Source organism: Apteryx mantelli, chromosome 1 (genome assembly GCF_036417845.1).
Source record: "Apteryx mantelli isolate bAptMan1 chromosome 1, bAptMan1.hap1, whole genome shotgun sequence".
Classification (NCBI taxonomy): domain Eukaryota; kingdom Metazoa; phylum Chordata; class Aves; order Apterygiformes; family Apterygidae; genus Apteryx; species Apteryx mantelli.
In genome coordinates, this window is record NC_089978.1 from 70,404,392 (window position 1) to 70,421,943 (window position 17,552).

General features: G+C 35.4%; 1 protein-coding gene across 5 annotated transcripts in view; it reads right to left on the bottom strand.

Moving 5' to 3' along the window:
* Positions 1-834: 834 nt before the first annotated feature.
* REV1 (REV1 DNA directed polymerase) overlaps positions 835-17,552 on the bottom strand; it is a 62,667-nt gene continuing 45,949 nt past the window's right edge. For 2 of the 5 annotated variants that reach the window (XM_067294610.1, XM_067294604.1), the window contains exons 15-23: positions 15,508-15,610; positions 13,197-13,353; positions 12,627-12,829; positions 9,794-10,027; positions 5,394-5,502; positions 4,104-4,315; positions 3,665-3,821; positions 2,709-2,811; positions 847-1,276 (exon numbers count right to left, since the gene is read on the bottom strand). In XM_067294610.1, the coding sequence (XP_067150711.1) occupies positions 1,165-1,276; positions 2,709-2,811; positions 3,665-3,821; positions 4,104-4,315; positions 5,394-5,502; positions 9,794-10,027; positions 12,627-12,829; positions 13,197-13,353; positions 15,508-15,610 (1,390 nt within the window). In that variant the 3' untranslated portion in view covers positions 847-1,164. Of the gene's footprint in view, positions 1,277-2,708; positions 2,812-3,664; positions 3,822-4,103; positions 4,316-5,393; positions 5,503-9,793; positions 10,028-12,626; positions 12,830-13,196; positions 13,354-15,507; positions 15,611-17,552 lie in introns of all 5 variants that reach the window. The other 3 variants (XM_067294615.1, XM_067294617.1, XM_067294619.1) reach the window with 3 other exon arrangements.

A 17,552-nucleotide genomic window follows, 5' to 3' on the forward strand; every position in this document is an offset into this window, starting at 1 on the left:
GACTACTTCCCAATCACCTTCCTGTCCTTTGCATGTCTGGAAATGGTATCCAGGATTAGCTGCTCCATCACCTTCCCAGGGATTGAGGTGAGCCTGGCCAGCCTGTAGCTCCCCAGATCCTCCTTCTTGCCCTTTTGAAGACAGGGGTGATATTTGCTCTCTCCCACTCCTCCAGAACCTCCCCCCTGATCAACATGACCACCATCCAAGAAAGATGCTAGTTTCAATTAAGTCTTGAACAGCACTCACAAAACCAGAGTTATGCACCTGAAACCTAACTGGTAATACACTTAACTGAATTTCAGCAGATATTTCTCTATATGAGCAGTTAGCATGCTAGTCTAAAAAATGAAAAAACAACAACAACAAAACACTCTCAAAAGAAATGGTCAAAAAAAGTGCTGTGAAAGACCAAAGCAGTAACTAGTGGAAACGCGGGCAAATTAATTCAGATAAGATACATACAAAAATATTTGTTTTGAAAATTTGTTTTCTTCTACCAGCACACATCTCCAGAGAGAACTGTACACCTGAATATGCAGAGCTGGGATTCCAGAGAGCAATTATGCTTCAGCTAACACTGTGTTTGGGAGTGGCTGGGCCACACGGGTTTCAGTCTCTGAAGAATGAAACAGAGAATGAGCTAATATTCTTCCCTTGGCTTAAAATCTGTACTAAAGGCAGTGGAGCAAGAAACAAAGCATAGTCAGATGAACGTACAGCAGAGACTCCTACAACTGTTGAGACAGTGTCATTGTGTAGAACTTAGTAAAATGAGTCAAAGCTACAGCTTTAATAAAAGGGGTTAGCTATATTCAAACTGAAGCATGACAAAATAGAATGAGTACAAAAATATACATACAGTTCTTTATTAAACAACTGTAAACACTTCACTGTAAAAATCCATAAAACTTTATAAACAAACATTTTGTAAATAGATTCTATACTACAATAAAAGAATTTTAACACAATTATTTACATGCAATACTGACAAATTTGGCACTTTCTGAAAAGAAATGTACAAAACACTTTGTTGTTTAAAAAGAAATTTGAAATTATAAAAACTCAGGGCTTTACTATCATGCACTTTGCAAATACCTCACAAGCACTTATGGCACAGCTAGCAGAGAGCTCCAGGCTCTCATCAAGCTCTTTACTACAAGTTCAGATAACTTTTAATGTGCTTCCGTAAGTTTGTTGTAAAACTACCTGAACATTGTCAAGAATGAAGTCAAATGCCATATTCCAAACTGATTCTACAGATGACTGCATTAACCTGAATGGAGAGAGGAAGAAGAGGAAAAAAAAATTACTATTACAGAAACAGCTCTTTTGACAATAAGTTTTGGTCTTCATATTGAAAAGCAAGATCTCAGCAGTTCACTATGAATGGTATTTTGATTTGTTTTTGATAACGTCCTATCTTTAAATATATCAAGTCTCATGTAATGCCTCAGATTGCTCTGACATTCAGTGGGAATACTTTTCCTGATGTAAAGGAAGTCATACCAATTTGTAAATGTTTGTATTTTGCAATGGCTATAAGCCTGTGATTAAAGTGGTCACCTTCTAACAACTTTATACTGAAGAATCAGAAATGGCAAGTTTCTGGATCCCCACCTTTCTTCCCTCATACTGAGATGTACATGCTACATCTTTCTTCCAACAAATGTCAGAGGTAATTAAGACATTTTAATAGTAGGTTTTATATTGTGTGCATTGCTAGAAGTGGAATCAAATCCTGGAGGCCCACAGATAAGTATGGGTTACCCTCTATCATTCAGCTGCTACTAGAAGCCAATTAAAGGTTAAGGACCACAGAAACTACGACAGGAGAGCAGAGGGCACCTACACATACATTTTTGGAGAACCTAATGTCAGTATCATATGGATAACAGCATATGGTTTGACTCCTTGAGCCCTAGGCCTACACTTATGACCAGGCTCTGGAGGGACATGCTGTCCTGAGTGCAAATCTCATATACAGGGATCAGAATGGGACATGATTCTTTCTGGACAGTTTGGTAAGAATCTACTATACACCATTCAATGAAACAGTTAACTGCACTGTATATTTCTCAGTTTCTAAGGCCTAAAGACATCCCGTAAGACAAAAGCATAACAAAGTTTTTACACTGCTGCAGTCTTTTGGGTGTTGATTAGTTTCCGTGAAATACTTATTCTTCAAATTTATGACACAAAAAGCTGAGCTACGCAGTTAAGTATCAGTAAGCAAGTCATAAATGGAACTGGGCCTCCTGACTCATGGGAAGAGTAATAGGAGCACAATAAATAAGTAATAAAAATTGTTTTAAGAATAGGTTGGAGAGGCGAGACGGAGATTAGGATCTGGAGACAGCAACAGAACTGAAACCAGATGAAACAAAGGAAAGAGCTAAGGTGACATAAAAAACGAATGAAAACAGGATGAAGAAAAGGGACAACCATAACAAAAACTATATCCTTTGTCTGGAAACAAAAGACTTTGTAGCAAATAATACTATTGAATGATACTATTAATTTTTCACAAATAACCTATATTACCTGCCCAACTTCTTTTTTTTACATTTTTGAATAAAATTTAACCTTAAACAATTTACACTCATCAGTGCAATGTTCAGCAGGCTTCTGGCCTCACACTGAAGCACCCAGTATAGAGGCTCTAACAAAAATAGTCTAAATGTCACAAATACTAGCAATTAAGTTACCTTTTCATGTACTTAACGACCAGATCTAACTTTTCCAAATCTTTTTCTTCTATTAGATCAGTACAATACTTCACAACCTGTAGAATGTCTTCTTCCATGGGATCTGTTAAAAGAAAAAAAATGAGAGAACTTTTTTCCAAATACATGTAGAATGTAAAGAAATTTTGCGGTGTTAGCACACCAAGGGCTGATCTGACAATTGTTGTATTCCCATACCTCCCCCTAATGTCAGGAGAAGTTGTGTACATAAAAGGACTGCAAGGTCCTGAGATATCTGGTTTACGGACCTCTTCTTTTTTACCTCTGTAAGAACAAATGCCAGCACAGCTAATATTAACCAAACAGAAAAGAAATAGAGATTTAGAATGGAATAGCTGTTTCAAAACTCTTAAGAGAATGGTAATGTCCAGGATATTAAGAAGCTAGCAGGTCATATTTTCCAAGATGTTAAGGCATTGCTAATTGTTTGACATTGCATTAAAATTCAAATTACAATTTAACAATGGGGTGACACTCTTGCACTTCATCCTAGAATTCTTTCTGGCAGTTTTGGGAAAACTTGCAATCATTTCCCTCTAAAATGACACCTCCATAAAAGAGGAATTCCCTTTAAGTAGTTTTCACCTTAATAGCTGTAACATCTTTGACAAAATAGGAAAACTTCCAATAAAAGTAGCATCAAGGCATATGACAAGGACCTGAAAAATGGGCTGAAGAGAGAGCAGGTAGATTTTTGTGTTGTTAAATAAGAAACAACAGGAGCTGGCAAAAACACAGAACAGCAACTGAGTGGGAAGAATCCAGTTACTCCAAGACTACAAGGCTTCAAGATTACTGTGAAAAATAACCACTGAAAGGAGGAGTGAAGGAAGCAAGAAGAAAGAGTACAAAAGGTTTGCTAAAAAAAGTTTTTCTTGTAGTGCATACAAGATCATAACAAGCAAGATATTACTTACCTGAAATAGTTGTAATCCATTCTTTCAGCAATGTCTTTACATCATTGAATTCAACAGCTCCAGCTAGGTTGGGTGCTTGTGGCCTAAATGAACCAGGTTGCTCAGTCTGCAGAGCTGACGGCCCTGAAGAATCTGAAGTTGATGGAACTGCTTCTGACTGTTCCAAACATAAAAGTTGATAATGCTCAGTCTGACAAACATTTTAACACCTAATCATTATATATGTGCACATACATACATATATATATCTATAAAGTATATATATGCATATGTGCATGTGTGTATATGTATATATATGCAAGTCTCTTGAATCAATATTCTGAGATACTGGGAGCTCAAATTACATCTAGTAAAGAAACCAGATGCATTCGTTAACACAGACTAAGTCTAAAGAAATGGAAATAGCTTTACCAAAAGCTGTTGTTAGGATTAAAATTACCTGAGTAGTTGCTCCCTCCTGTTTCAAGAAACCATCTATGAGCTTCTGTGGGCTTCCAGATATAGCTGGCATGTTTTTTGCAGGGCTACCAAGGAGTTTGTTTTTCAAAGGACTCTGAATCTTTTTAACAGGACTAACTGGATTTTTTTTCCTGATTTTTTTCTTGCTTTTCATTGTCACATGCTTCAAGTGTAGTAAAGGATTTTTTGATACTGAAAAACACAGTAATAGTCAGTGGTTGATAAATTTAAAATTAGTATTTTTCCATTGAAAGGGGGACTCTTCCATAAAAATCTATGGATCAGTTGGGAAAACATAACCTAGATAAGGCAGCTTACACACACATGTCATTCCAGATATGGGCAATGTTTAGAGTATTTGAAAAGCACTGCTAGACAATAGTGTACTTGGAGGATACACAACCATTCATAAGCCTTTTAACATCAAACATTTCTGCTCTTGAATACGAGCAGCTGGTAAAAATTGAAGCCTGCTGGACAAATTGCTTCACCTTAGAGCACTGTCCAACCTAGACACCTGCTAAGACTTCCCACCAGTAGTTATCAGCCAAACCAGCAACAGAAAGCCACCCCCTCCCACCCCAGATTATTTCTTCTTAGTTTACCAAGAAACTCTCTCTCATTCCATCAGATTCCAATGTATCTGCATTAGTCCACAGACTGTGAAATATATAGTGCATTATAATAATGCACTATTTAACTGCGAATGAAACCAATGACATTTCCAACCTATTTTATGACAAGCACTTCCAGAGGCAGATTTATTTTATCTCTTCCTACTGATTATAAAAAGGAGACCTGGTTGATCAGCTCAGAGTAAAGACATCTGACTATCAAACATCTATGGTGAGATGTATCCCATCTCTAGTTCCCTGAAATGCATACTACTGCTATATGAACAAAGAGGATACTAATCTGAACATACATGCTTAACTAACTTAGGTACTGAAGACCTAATACTTTAAATCGTGAGACATACCAAGTTTAAATCCCATTCTGCAAACATATGGACATGGGTAAGTTTAGTGCCACAGTCACAATGAATTGAATTAATTACCCATTTAAGTAAAGCTAGGCATCTGTTTGCAAAATGAGACCACAGCTGGTTGTAATTGACAGTCTATCAAAAATAAATACTGAAATCCAATTTAAGACAGGATCGTCCTAAGAACATTCATTATATTTTCCAGTTTGTATTTAGGGTTGCAAAAGTCTCTTCAAATAGTGAACAACTCCTATACAAAACTATTGTAAAACTCTATATACTCACCAAAGGTGTTAGCAGGTTGCTGCTCTGATTGCTTTTGCCTTTGATCATATGCATCTTTGAGCTCTGCTTGCAACTCAGCAGGTAGTGCAGCAAAAACCTCGGGGTCCACCTGAGCAGTGACAAAAGATTCATTTGATTATTTTACCAGTGAGCAACACTGCTTGCTTTCCTCTAGATTATCCGCATGAGAAAGGTATTTATATTTTGTGCTAAACAAAAATAAATGAGACATAACTGAAACACTGTAAAATATGTTCTACATTTTCATCATGTACCTTTGCTTGTAGACAACATTACATTATTTTCCTTTTAATATTGCTTTACATTTATTCATTTATAAAATTACTCTTTATGGGCATATAATATACTAACCATTAAAAATGAACAGAAGCACTAATAAGTTTTTTTTTTTTAAAGATGTTCTATCTTTACTCACCTAATATTATACAGTACAGCTATATTAACAGAACAATTTAGCCTAGATCAGTCCCTTCAAATTTCCAAAAATCAAACACTGTGGCAATCAGATTTTAGTTTTTCCTTTTCTTTTGATACTTCTTTTTCCTGTAAGCTGCTACACTCCTCAAATGCAATATTCTTGAAAACAATCTTGCTTCTTTAAGTACATGAGATACAAGTCCAGCTAGCTCATATATTTTGAGCTAGGGAAAAAGGGTTTCATTTCTTTTTCCCACCGTAGTCCATCCTTGGATCAAATGATAAAAACATAGTGCCTTCCAACTGTCCTAGGGGTTTGACTTCTGGACAGGAAATCATTTGTTGCCAATTGCTATCTCCATATGGGCAAAATAAGATCCAATGTATTATCCGTTATTTTCCCTCACTGTGTGGACAAAGTGGCAAATTAGTGACACGCTACTGCTATTATTGTATTCTTAGTTGCCCAATGTTCTGGGGCAGTGTTTTCAACTTGTGGTTTGTAATTCAACTTGTAATTCAGAAAAGCAAACCTATTATTAAGAGGCCTAAATTTGCTCATGGGGAGGGTGTCCTTCATTTCAGTGGAAAAATTCTGAGATGCATACAAACAAAAAAAAATGTATTCAAAATTAATATTACTACTCTAAGGGCACAATACAGTTTCTACCATTAGCTAGATACTGTATTTTTAAAAACTCACTTGACAGTAGAAAGTGAACATGGCAGGGACATAGATGGCCTTTCACTGAAAAAGTGGAAGCAGTTTTACAGTAAAGTTAAGAAGTATTTGACATAATTATTATGCTTTGATATGCATGTACATTAAGAATTACACCTTATTTTCAATAGAGATTTGATCGTTTTTCAACTAAAATATGTAAATATTTGTCAGAAAAGTAGGTTGTGCTATTCACACATATTACATCTAAATTATATGGGTAATAAATGTGAACATGCTTCTACAGGTAAAACTGTCATCAAGTTAGCACAGTGTTCTTTCCACTTTTAGAACTCCACATGCCAACACAAACTTTTCACCACATGAAATATGCACTTATTAAAGGAAGAAGTGGGAGCAACTCTGGCCTCAAGCAGTGCATATGTTGCACAGAACAGAGCATTACAGTGGAATGCAGTCAATTAACTCTGGAGCTTTAAATTCTTTTTAAAATACACATCCTATTTAATAAAACTATTTTAAAAGGTTACCGTTCTATGGTTGAGCATTCATGAACCAGGAATTTGGGAGGCACAGTGTTAACTCTGTTTTTTGTGTACGAGCATTGCAACTGTTCAATTACATGACCAAGTAATTCATTCAGAAATAAAGCAGTACAGGGGACTGGACATAAATTTTTTTTATTCCCCCTATCACTGCCCTCTGAAAGTACTTCATGTAAAATTCACAATTAGAAGAGCTTTCAGTCAAATTCATATGAAACTTACACTAATTAATTGGACTTTTGGGTAATTACTGTACAGCCAGTGTTCCTAACATAGCTTTTACATAATTTTAACACATTTACAGGGAAAACCTGGATTTTATAGATTTACCTGTTACCTCAGCAAGCAGCTATTGGCATTTTGATGAGCTGTATGGATTTTCTTAAAAGTAATCTATACCATGTTAAGACAATATGAGGAGGAGGTGGAAATTTGCCAGCAGTAATTAACTTCACTACTACAAATGCCATTCATTTCTAAGCATCTGTAATCTTTACTTCTTGCACCCTATGCTTTTATAGGACTCAGGTTCTGCATACATGCCTACTTTTTCTAAATTTCGAAAGATTCTTTCAGCAGCTGATTGAAATGAATCCAGCCTATTTCCATCCTTATAATGGGAAAGCCTTACCCAAAAGGGGGCATTTTCCACATGTTTCTAAAGAATAAATCACCGTCAGCCAACTAACCTGGCACCTGATCATATAAACACAGTTCACAGAAAAGAAATGAGAAGCTGAAAAATGTACCTAATTAAGCTATAAAACATGGCAGGGCATCATTTACAGTTGCTGAGCTGCTATAGCTAAAGTACTCAATTTGGAGTTACTTGTGATATTTCCATATATGGAGCCTGTCACTAGTAAGTTTGTTGAATCGTTTAAAAGAAAATGACCTTAAGTGCATGTGTGCAATCATACAATATACACTCCCCCAAACAATTCCACAATAAAAAAAAGTCTGTGTCAAAATATATTTAGACAAAGATGATATATCATATTTTAAAGCAAGTTCATATTTGATTTTAACACAGAAAAGATCCTTCCATATTAATTAATTTTTTTTAACATTTTTTTTTCAAGGCTAAGGAAGCTATTCAACCATATCTACCTGGGCATCAAACTTGGATGTAACTCAGAAAATGGAAACTGTAAACCTTAGTTCCCCTTTTGTCAATGAGTAAAGTGAACGGTTTTCAGGAGACAATTCAGAGTACAATTCTAAGGTGTTCTGAAATAGATTGTATGGATATCCCCTATAAATTAATAGGAAATAGCCAATTCTTCCTGCGCCATCTCAAAACAAAAAAGGCTGCTCTAGCTAAGCTAACGTGTGGATCAAGTAACAGAGTCACAAGATGCCTTAAGAGATAGAAATAGGTAAACCAAAGCCTTTGAATGTGCCAATTAGACATTTCTCAATTTCAAAAAATAATGCTGTTATTAAAAATCCAACAACCAATTCTCAATTATCTAATTAATAGGATTTAGAATAACTTGGATAAAGCATAAACATGACAATGCAAAACAAATGTAATTTTTACATAAATAATATTAAGTGGTATATTAAGTGGTAAAACAAAGAGAGGGTGTATATGCGTAGTATAATTTAACCCACAAGTCCACAGTATGCCCATGGATAAGCAAGAATTTAACTATGTAATTTAAAACTACTGGGGTATGGAGAGTTCATATACTACTCTTCCAAAATCTCTATAGAGGAAAGCCAGCTCTGCAGCTCAGGAATGAAAACTGACCAAACTGCTTTTGAACCAATCAACTTGAACAAGGTGATGAAATTTTTAATAGCAGAATGGACTACACCTCTTTTAAATAATAAATAAGCATTATCTACTATTTGCTGAAAAACAGGTCAGCAATTTATATCCAGTTTTCTCTTCATTCTTTGTTAGGTAAGCAGCATTACCACTTATAAACAAGAAGCGAATCTCTTTATAAATCTGATTAGATGATATCACTTTGAGAACAGCAATGGAATAGCAAAAGAAAAAATAAAATTACTGTTGATACTGCTCTATTTTAAATGATGTCTCTGCAAGATATTATATCTCTAGGTAGTCCAATCTGATTCATTTACCTTACATCTGTTCAGGACTGTCTTAGATTGATGGGAGCATTATCACTGGGAGCATCACTACTGCAGCCTGCTCCCACTTCAGGCCACTATTTTGAGAAACACCTTTTCACTTCCCTCACCTGCCGTATAAAAGCGCATTTAAAAATTATGGAGATGGACACAATCCTTGGGCATGTCTCACTTTCTCCCAGGAATATGATAAAAATAATCACATTTACAGAAGCTGGTACATTGGCTTTACACCATCAAAACATCCACTTACAACAGAGTGAGTCTCCTGTGACTAGCTAAGCTGATTTTAGGGCTGCTTTAGACTGATGGTGCAGTGTAACTCAGCTGCAATGCAGAAAAAGGCTATTCGCACACTGGATTGCAAAGCAAAGTGTAAATGAGGACATTATTAAACAATAGCAAAAACATAGGCATACTGATGACTATATATCTTTAATAAATAATATCATATTATGTTTGGGACTCATCAAGATACATTTTAAAACAGACTTTATTGAAGATACTAAAGGACCATAATTAATTTTGAGTAAGTAACAGATTCTAGTAATCATGCCTCAAGAATAAAGCTGTTAACTCTTCCTGTAGGTGGAAAGTTGGTCTTTACTGATACTCTGCAAACATCCTACCTGTGAGAATGCTGGCAGGGCTATTACATTAATTCCCATATCGGCATTTGGTTCTTGGAGCTCTGGTATTTGTAAAAGCACAGTTCCAACTGGTTGTGACAGAAGTGCAGTGTTACATCCATTTACTGACTCTTTTTTACTATCTCTGTAAGCTTCGCCCTGCTGAATGGTGTATATTTGCTCTACTTGTTCTCGGAGATCAGGTGGCAGAGCTTCCAGTACAGACTTATCTAGCTACAAATGATATAAAACAGTTTTTAGATTTTTCTGAGAAAAAAAATCAGTGTTAATTTTACTCAAAATATTAGCTCAACAACACTTGAATTTCAAAAAACAAAGGAAAAATTTTTTATCGTAGTAATTTGTATATGTGAACTTACTTGGGAACCTGATAGTAATACACTCTGCAGCATCAAAATGTAAAAAAGTTTGAAAGTAGTTCAGCACATATGAGTGCTCAGTTTTATCTTTTCACAATATTTAGTATACTCATCACAAATTCTACGCAAGTTTTCCTCTATAACCATCTAGCAATAATAAAACCAAAATTCTGAGTTCAAATTAAATATAGGCAACCTGTTGGTAGGAATACAAAGCTGGTATCTGGTCCAAAGCAGTAAGCCATTAATTTCCTTCTTTATATAGTTCTAGGTAACATGTGGGACATGTTACCAATTTACTTTAATGTTATTAATTATGTTTGCATACTGTCAGATTTTTGTCACAGAATTTGATAATGAAACGAGCTTTAGATTCAACTTTTTGCTTGCTATAAATGGTACTCACAGTCAATTATCAACTTGAAGTAACTGAAATGACCTCTCAGTACCTGAAATTCAGAGTATATAATGACAGCTGCACAAGTGACATAATAAATACAACTGACAAAATCTACAGCACTATTTTTCTCACAAGGAGAATGAACCAGGTAGATGAAGGCTGATGTTTGCCTGTAAGTGCTGCTAACCAGGACTCCCTAGGGGTAATGGAAAACTTCATTCTATCTTTCACCTCTAGGAAGAAAATTTGGATCTCATGACCAGATTCTGGATTTACAGAAGAACAACAAGTACCTATAAAAAGCTACTTGGCCCATGTAATGGAAATGTTTTGATGAAAGCTGTCCATATGATTAACCTCTTCAGTTATTCATTCCACATTTTATTTGTGTTTCTTCATTCCAAGTTTGCTACATATATACCTCTATAAACATTTTCTGGAAATCCTGTGCGTAAAATAGCTTCCTGTTCCATTCCTAGAACATACTACATAAAAAGTAGCATGGGACTCACTGTCATAACTCCTTTGCTGTACTGAATTTCATATTATATTATGGTTATGAAGCAGAAGGAAAATGAGCATATTGGACAGTAAGGACACCAAAGCTTTAGGAACTCCTCTACGTAGCTAGTATATTTTCTCTTGTTCATATATATTTCTATATATAATCATTATCTTATTTCTATAAGAGATGCTCAGTAAATGGAGTTCCACATTGTGCAGTCAGATTGCCTTTAGATCCTGAGCTAGCCTGAGTATTGCTTTATAGAAACAACACTTCTCTGCCAAAAGCATGATCAGCTTCTACAAGTGTATAAATATTTGGGAAAGCTGTTAACAGAACATAAACAGATAGTTTACAGATTTAAATTACAGGAATATTTTACAGAAAAGCATTTAAGGCTGCTTACACCTAAGATTCCTACAGAATTCAGTGCAGCTTGCTCATAACAGACTCTCATAACAAGATGTCTGCTTAGATAACATATGGGGTGGAAATAAGGAGGCTTTTCATTTGTTTAAAAAAGCAAACAAAAAAAACCCCAAAAGAAATACTTTACCTAAAAAAAGATTGTCTTCCTCTCATCTAAAAAGGTGATGTTCTGTACAAATATTAAGTGTCCAATTTAGCTTCAACACAATTTGAAGAAAATTTGAAAAAAAGACAGGAAGCTGGACAGTCTAATTTACATACAAGTTTGACACTCTTTTAGGCAGAAGCTTAGAACAGAGCCATTGTAAAAGTGTAAGAGGTAGTGTAAGACTATTTACCATTCAGTTCCTTCTCACCGACTAAAACTTGAAGATAGATCTACAGTGTAATTTAAAGATAGGTATGGAATACATGACTAAAAAAATAAATGCAGAAGAATACTTGATCATCCTTTATTGGGGTTGATGGCAAAGAATACTGCTACTATAAAAAAGGATGGAAAATGGTTAAAAGCTCTGCTTTCATGAAAATGACACAAAGCACTTGACAAAATTCTTCATCAGTAATTCAGCTATTCAGAAATAATTTTTGGCAGAATAATAAAAGGGAATTTACAAATCTACATTATATCATAATCATATAAACATTAAGCAGTAACTCTAGATTGTGTCTAATTTCTTTGATGGAAGTTTTTCCAACGTTTCTTCATGTTCTTTAGTTAGGCTTTGTGTTACTTTAAAGAGCTTAGACTGTAATAGGTGTACGATGATATTTTTTAATATTGTAGCCTCAGCATCTTTTCCATTTCCATCCATTTCAGTCCTTTGACAAGTACAGGGAAGGGAAAAAGATACTGGAAGATTAAGCTTCTCTCCTTTGAATAAATATAATTCTTTTTCTTCAAGTTAGCCTGTAAAAGACTGCTTTTAAAAACCCTTTTATTAAGGCAAAATATTTTTGCATCAGTAACAATCTTGTACTGTGCATTCTATTCTACCGGAGTTCTTTTTATTTTTTTAAAAAAGTGTAATGCAACTTTTCTTGTTCTATCCAAATCAGACCAGCATTTCCATAAATTATTAAAATATATAGCAGATGCCTTATATTCTCAGATTTTACCTGGGAAGCAGATGGAACCTCAATACTCAAATTAAGCCTGGATTTTACACTGATAGGAGAATGTAAGCCATTCCATTTGACAGCAGACTCAGTCTTGTTAACATTAGAATTGAGACCAGATGCAAGATGAGTACCGCGAGATGGAAGAAAAGTGCAAGTTCTTGAATCAGAAGATATCTCAAGGTCCATAGCAGCCACAAATACTATACACACGAAAACAAGATACAGAACGATCATCAACTTGTTAAAAATACTCTGAAGTTCCAAGCCACATTGAAGCTAATTTCCACTTTTCATTACTGAACAGTTTATACAGTATTAGGCATTATTATAAAACTTTCTATTTTTAAGCACACTCTGTTACTATTTACTTAAAAAAATATTGGACTAATCCTATACAATTTTTTATTTGTAGCCTTTTCATTTGCAGCAGCAAAACATGTTCTCAAAGAGTTTATCTTATATAATTTGTACTCGTATAATATTGAATAAGTATTCAGAAAGATAAACTAAGTTTGAGCCATTAAGAACTGATCATTATCACAAATGCAAAGTAAAAAGCTTACTGACCTTCCTTATGTTCTTCTTCAGAGCACTTTTTTGCTTTCTGAACATGAAAAAGATCAATGACTGAATGTGATCCACCAGGTAAGTGTCCAGATTGTACTGTTGAGTGAGCTGAAGTAGTTTTACTGATGGGAACTAACTGCTGTACCTGAATTCCAACCTAAACCCAAAACATTAATACATTCATTTTATGAAGTTAAAAAAAATATATAATGCTTTCATAATAGCATTGTCTTTTCCCTTCCCATGAAACCATCTGCCTACTGTGGATAGGTGAGAAAATTAATAAAAAGTATGTTGAAATACACATAAACAGCTACTGAAGACATCCCAAACAAATCCCAGGATTAGTCACCACAATCCAACAACTAAGAAGTTACAAAAATAATACCGTCTTAACTTTTCTGACAAAGAAAAGTGCTGTCAACTGGATGATAAAACAATGCATTTACTATAAAATTTCTTAGACACTAACAAATACAGAAAGTACTGACCAGAAAAAGTGATTAGTGTTAAATCTGGCTACACATACAAGAAGGAATTTTCTTTTCCTCAGCACAATCTATACTAAATTTAGCACTTCAGAGTCCAAAGATGAGAAAAATAATGTTTCCCTTCTAGAAATGGTTCTCTCAAAGTCTCAAAGGATGAAAGTACTTTGATGAATGTACTCTTTATCGGATGTTTTCCTAATTTTGAAAAACATTCTCACTTTTTGCTTTAAAATACTAGAACAGACTGTTCAAAAATTGTGTCCAATTAAGAATATACCTGTACCTTGTGCAAGTTTACTGCTAATTCTCCATAACTCTTAAGAGAAAAGGGCTCAGAAAGCATGAAAGAGCTAGTGCATATATTTCCACCATCTTTTTCTATAATTACACAGCAAGGATTATTATTTGGTATATGTTTATTAGTTACAGTTAATAGGATATTAAAACATCATTGTAAACATTTATTTTTTCACTTTTATCTTTCTACCTTTAAACATTTCCAGATTTAGCTCTGGAATACGTAAGAAGTCTTTGAAATATTTGTGTTTGTTGTATCAACATCTTTGCCTTTTTATTTTTCCTTTTTTCAGGAAGACCAATAGAGTTAAAGTGTTATCTTAGTCTATGGGACAAGTGAATGGATTCACCTGCCCAAATGTAGGCACTTATATCTAAGGTTATCACTCTAGGACCTTTTCTAGAGACAGAGAAAAAAAGGGCACTTTTACAGCATGACTCACTTTATGTATAAGGGAAGCCTATGGTGACTAGCTCCGATACAGACATATATACATGGGAGATGTCTGAAGTCAGCTGAAATGATACCACCCAGGGACCTTAGATATACCTGCACTTAATCTAGAACTGAATGGACCCTCCAGAACTGAACAGAGCCACTCGGTCAGAGGAAGTATCTTGTTTTGCAAAACAACAAATGCAACATCCACTGGATTCTAACTTTAAAGAAGAATTCTCTAAAACAAGGGCTAAAGAAATCAAGTGAAACAGAACCATGTAAGAAGTCAAGAAAGACAGCTAAGGAGACAGACAGACAGACAACACAACAGGAAAAAGACTAAGAGATGATGATAAACATTTCATCAGTTCCAGGAAGAAACCTGAGCCACAGTCCTGACTTTGCAAGGCAATTCTGATTCAAGAACCTGCTTCTACACCTATAAATGCAAGTTTGTTTTAGAAAGCCTGTTGTGCTCTGTGGTAACAAGTGGCTGATGCCAATATATTCTCGTCATGGATTTACAGTGCTATGACAGAACCACTGAGATAAGCAAGTCTCCTAAACTAAGCCATGATGCAAAAGAGCCAGCAGTTTTACCTTCAGACAAAGGCCAAGCCATGGCCTGCTAACTTTTCTGGATTTAAGACTTGAAGTCTAGAGCAGTATCTGCTCTGGTCTGTATCTCTGTCTGGCATTATAAGCAGTATTTATATTAGTTGCTTTACTAATAATTGTGCCAAAGTTTAGTGGAAATTCTAAGACAATATCAAATTTATACATGCTAATACAATTGCAGATGGTACAGTCTAACTTTGTTACCTCAGGCTGCTTTATTCAAGTTGTGGATTAATCCATGTCACACTACAATATATATTTTTATGTGTTTTTTGCTTGATAACTGTGTTTTTCAAAAGTAAACATACAAAACAATATGATCGTATAGTCTAATTCACATAAGCTTTGTATTACCTATGCTTTTGCTTAAATTTGGTTATCACCTACCCTAGAGAACCGAAAGTTTATGAAAGAAGACAAAGATACTTGATAAAGAAAATAAATTTGGGTTTTCACATTGACTTACCCCTCGCATATCTGATATGTTCAGTTTCATTGTGTGAAACATGTTTAGAGTTTCTTTCCCAATTATTTTTGCACTGTCCGTTGCATGGTCTAGAGTCACAGTTCTACAATGAATACAAAGTGTTTTAAAAAAAGAAACTATTCCACAAATCCTAAAGAAAACAACAATTCTGTATTTATTACAGAGAGGGCTTCAAAGAAAGACACATCATAATTTCTTAGTATACAGAAATAGAACACTATTTTTTTGTTCTGTGATTTCTTTTTGAAGGTAATTAAAACATAGCATGTTCTACAGAAAGACAAATTACTTACTAATTGACCATTCTGAGAGTGTGCAGTCCCAACATTAATTTGTCCTAGGACAGATTTATATTCATGCTGTCAACTGAAGCCAGACAAAAACGTTTCACTTTGCAGTACTCGCAGAAGTGCACTCCTGTACTACCCTTCATTTAAGCTCAGTTCATAATCCACAGGAAGGGGGCTGCTCATCATCATTTCAACTTCCTCTCAGCTGACCAAAGTCTAAGGCAAGAGTTTCAGAAGGAATTCTGAGGCAGAAGCAGATGTAGGAACATGCATGAAGATTACAGATTAGGAAGAACTCTGGTTATGGGTAAGGAACTTTTTTTTTTTTTTTTAAACTATAAGCAACATTCCAAGTACACAGTCACACTGTGGGCAACCTTAGGCAGCAGCTCTCCCACAAAATTACCTAGCTGTTGAGTTTCAGGAAGTGCAGTTTGAGTGCTTGGTAGTTCTGGATACTCTAATGGCACAGTATTTGGGAAAGTTATGGTCAGAGTTTCAGGTGGCTAATCAGACATATTAGAGGGATGGAAAATTTTCTCACGGAGGTCACTGATGCAGTGCTCTGATGGAATGGGCTCTGAGAACAAAAGGAAGTTCCAACCGGCATGGCTGACATTTTGAGGGTGTCCTCATGACAACTTACTACCCACTTTCATGGTGTCTGGTTAAAGTTTTTTGGATCTGTCAGAAACCGACATGAACAGCCAAGTGATCTCCGGAAAGGTCTGGTCCTGCCAAAATGAAAAGAAAAGCTTTCTTTGTATGAAGGATATGAAGAACTCCCTAAGCCTTACAGGCTGATGTTTTAAGAAAAAGAAGAAAGCAGATCAATTCCATGGTTAAGAAGCAACTCGCACAAAATTTTAGGGAGAAATGTAGGCTAAGTCTAAAGGTACACACCATTCCAGAAAAATATTTCACAGGGGGCTATGTAAAAAATGTATATTTTACAAGGTTCTATGGTACCATCAGGACTTAAGATGACACAGTAAAAATACCACTAACATCTCAGAAAATGAATTTTGCACTGTTCTGTTTTCTAATACAGTACATGGTAGCAGAATTGTATGTCAAAAGCTCACAAGTACAAGACAGACACTGTGCATGCCCATCCTACTATTCAGCTCTAAACCACTGAAAGTCCCTACTTCTTCAGCTATGAGCTGCCCTAAGCAAATGATCCTTCAGTTCTGGAAGGATTTGTGTGTTATAACAATCTGAGATAAAGGGAAAAGTAGAAGAGACCTGTCTTTGAAGAGGCCAAATCAACCCTCCCATAAAAGCAAGGATCATCCCTCTACCTAAGAAACAACAACTTCAATGAGAAAAGTGTCTGCCTGAAGAATATATTTAGAAGGTTCTGAGACAATCTTGCATGAAACAACATATAACTACAAGATGCCATATGTCTAGATTTCATTCCTGTATTTTGATGAGTATCCAAGCATATAATTAAATATGAGGAAAAAAATCTTTTGTCAACACAGATTTGAAAATCATCCAGTTGAACAACAGAGAACAAAAGAAGGTGAGAAACAAACAGCGGGTAAGAGTTACAGGATTGCTTGCAGCAGCTGAAGGTTGTACTCCTTTGACAGTGCCCTATCAACTGACTATCCAGGCTCAGTAACTGGGTTATCCTATTTCACCAGAGATGGACAGGCATCATGGGTAGCATCTTGATAAGATCAACAGCGCTGCAGTGAGACCAGGCAGAAAGATGCTTCACTA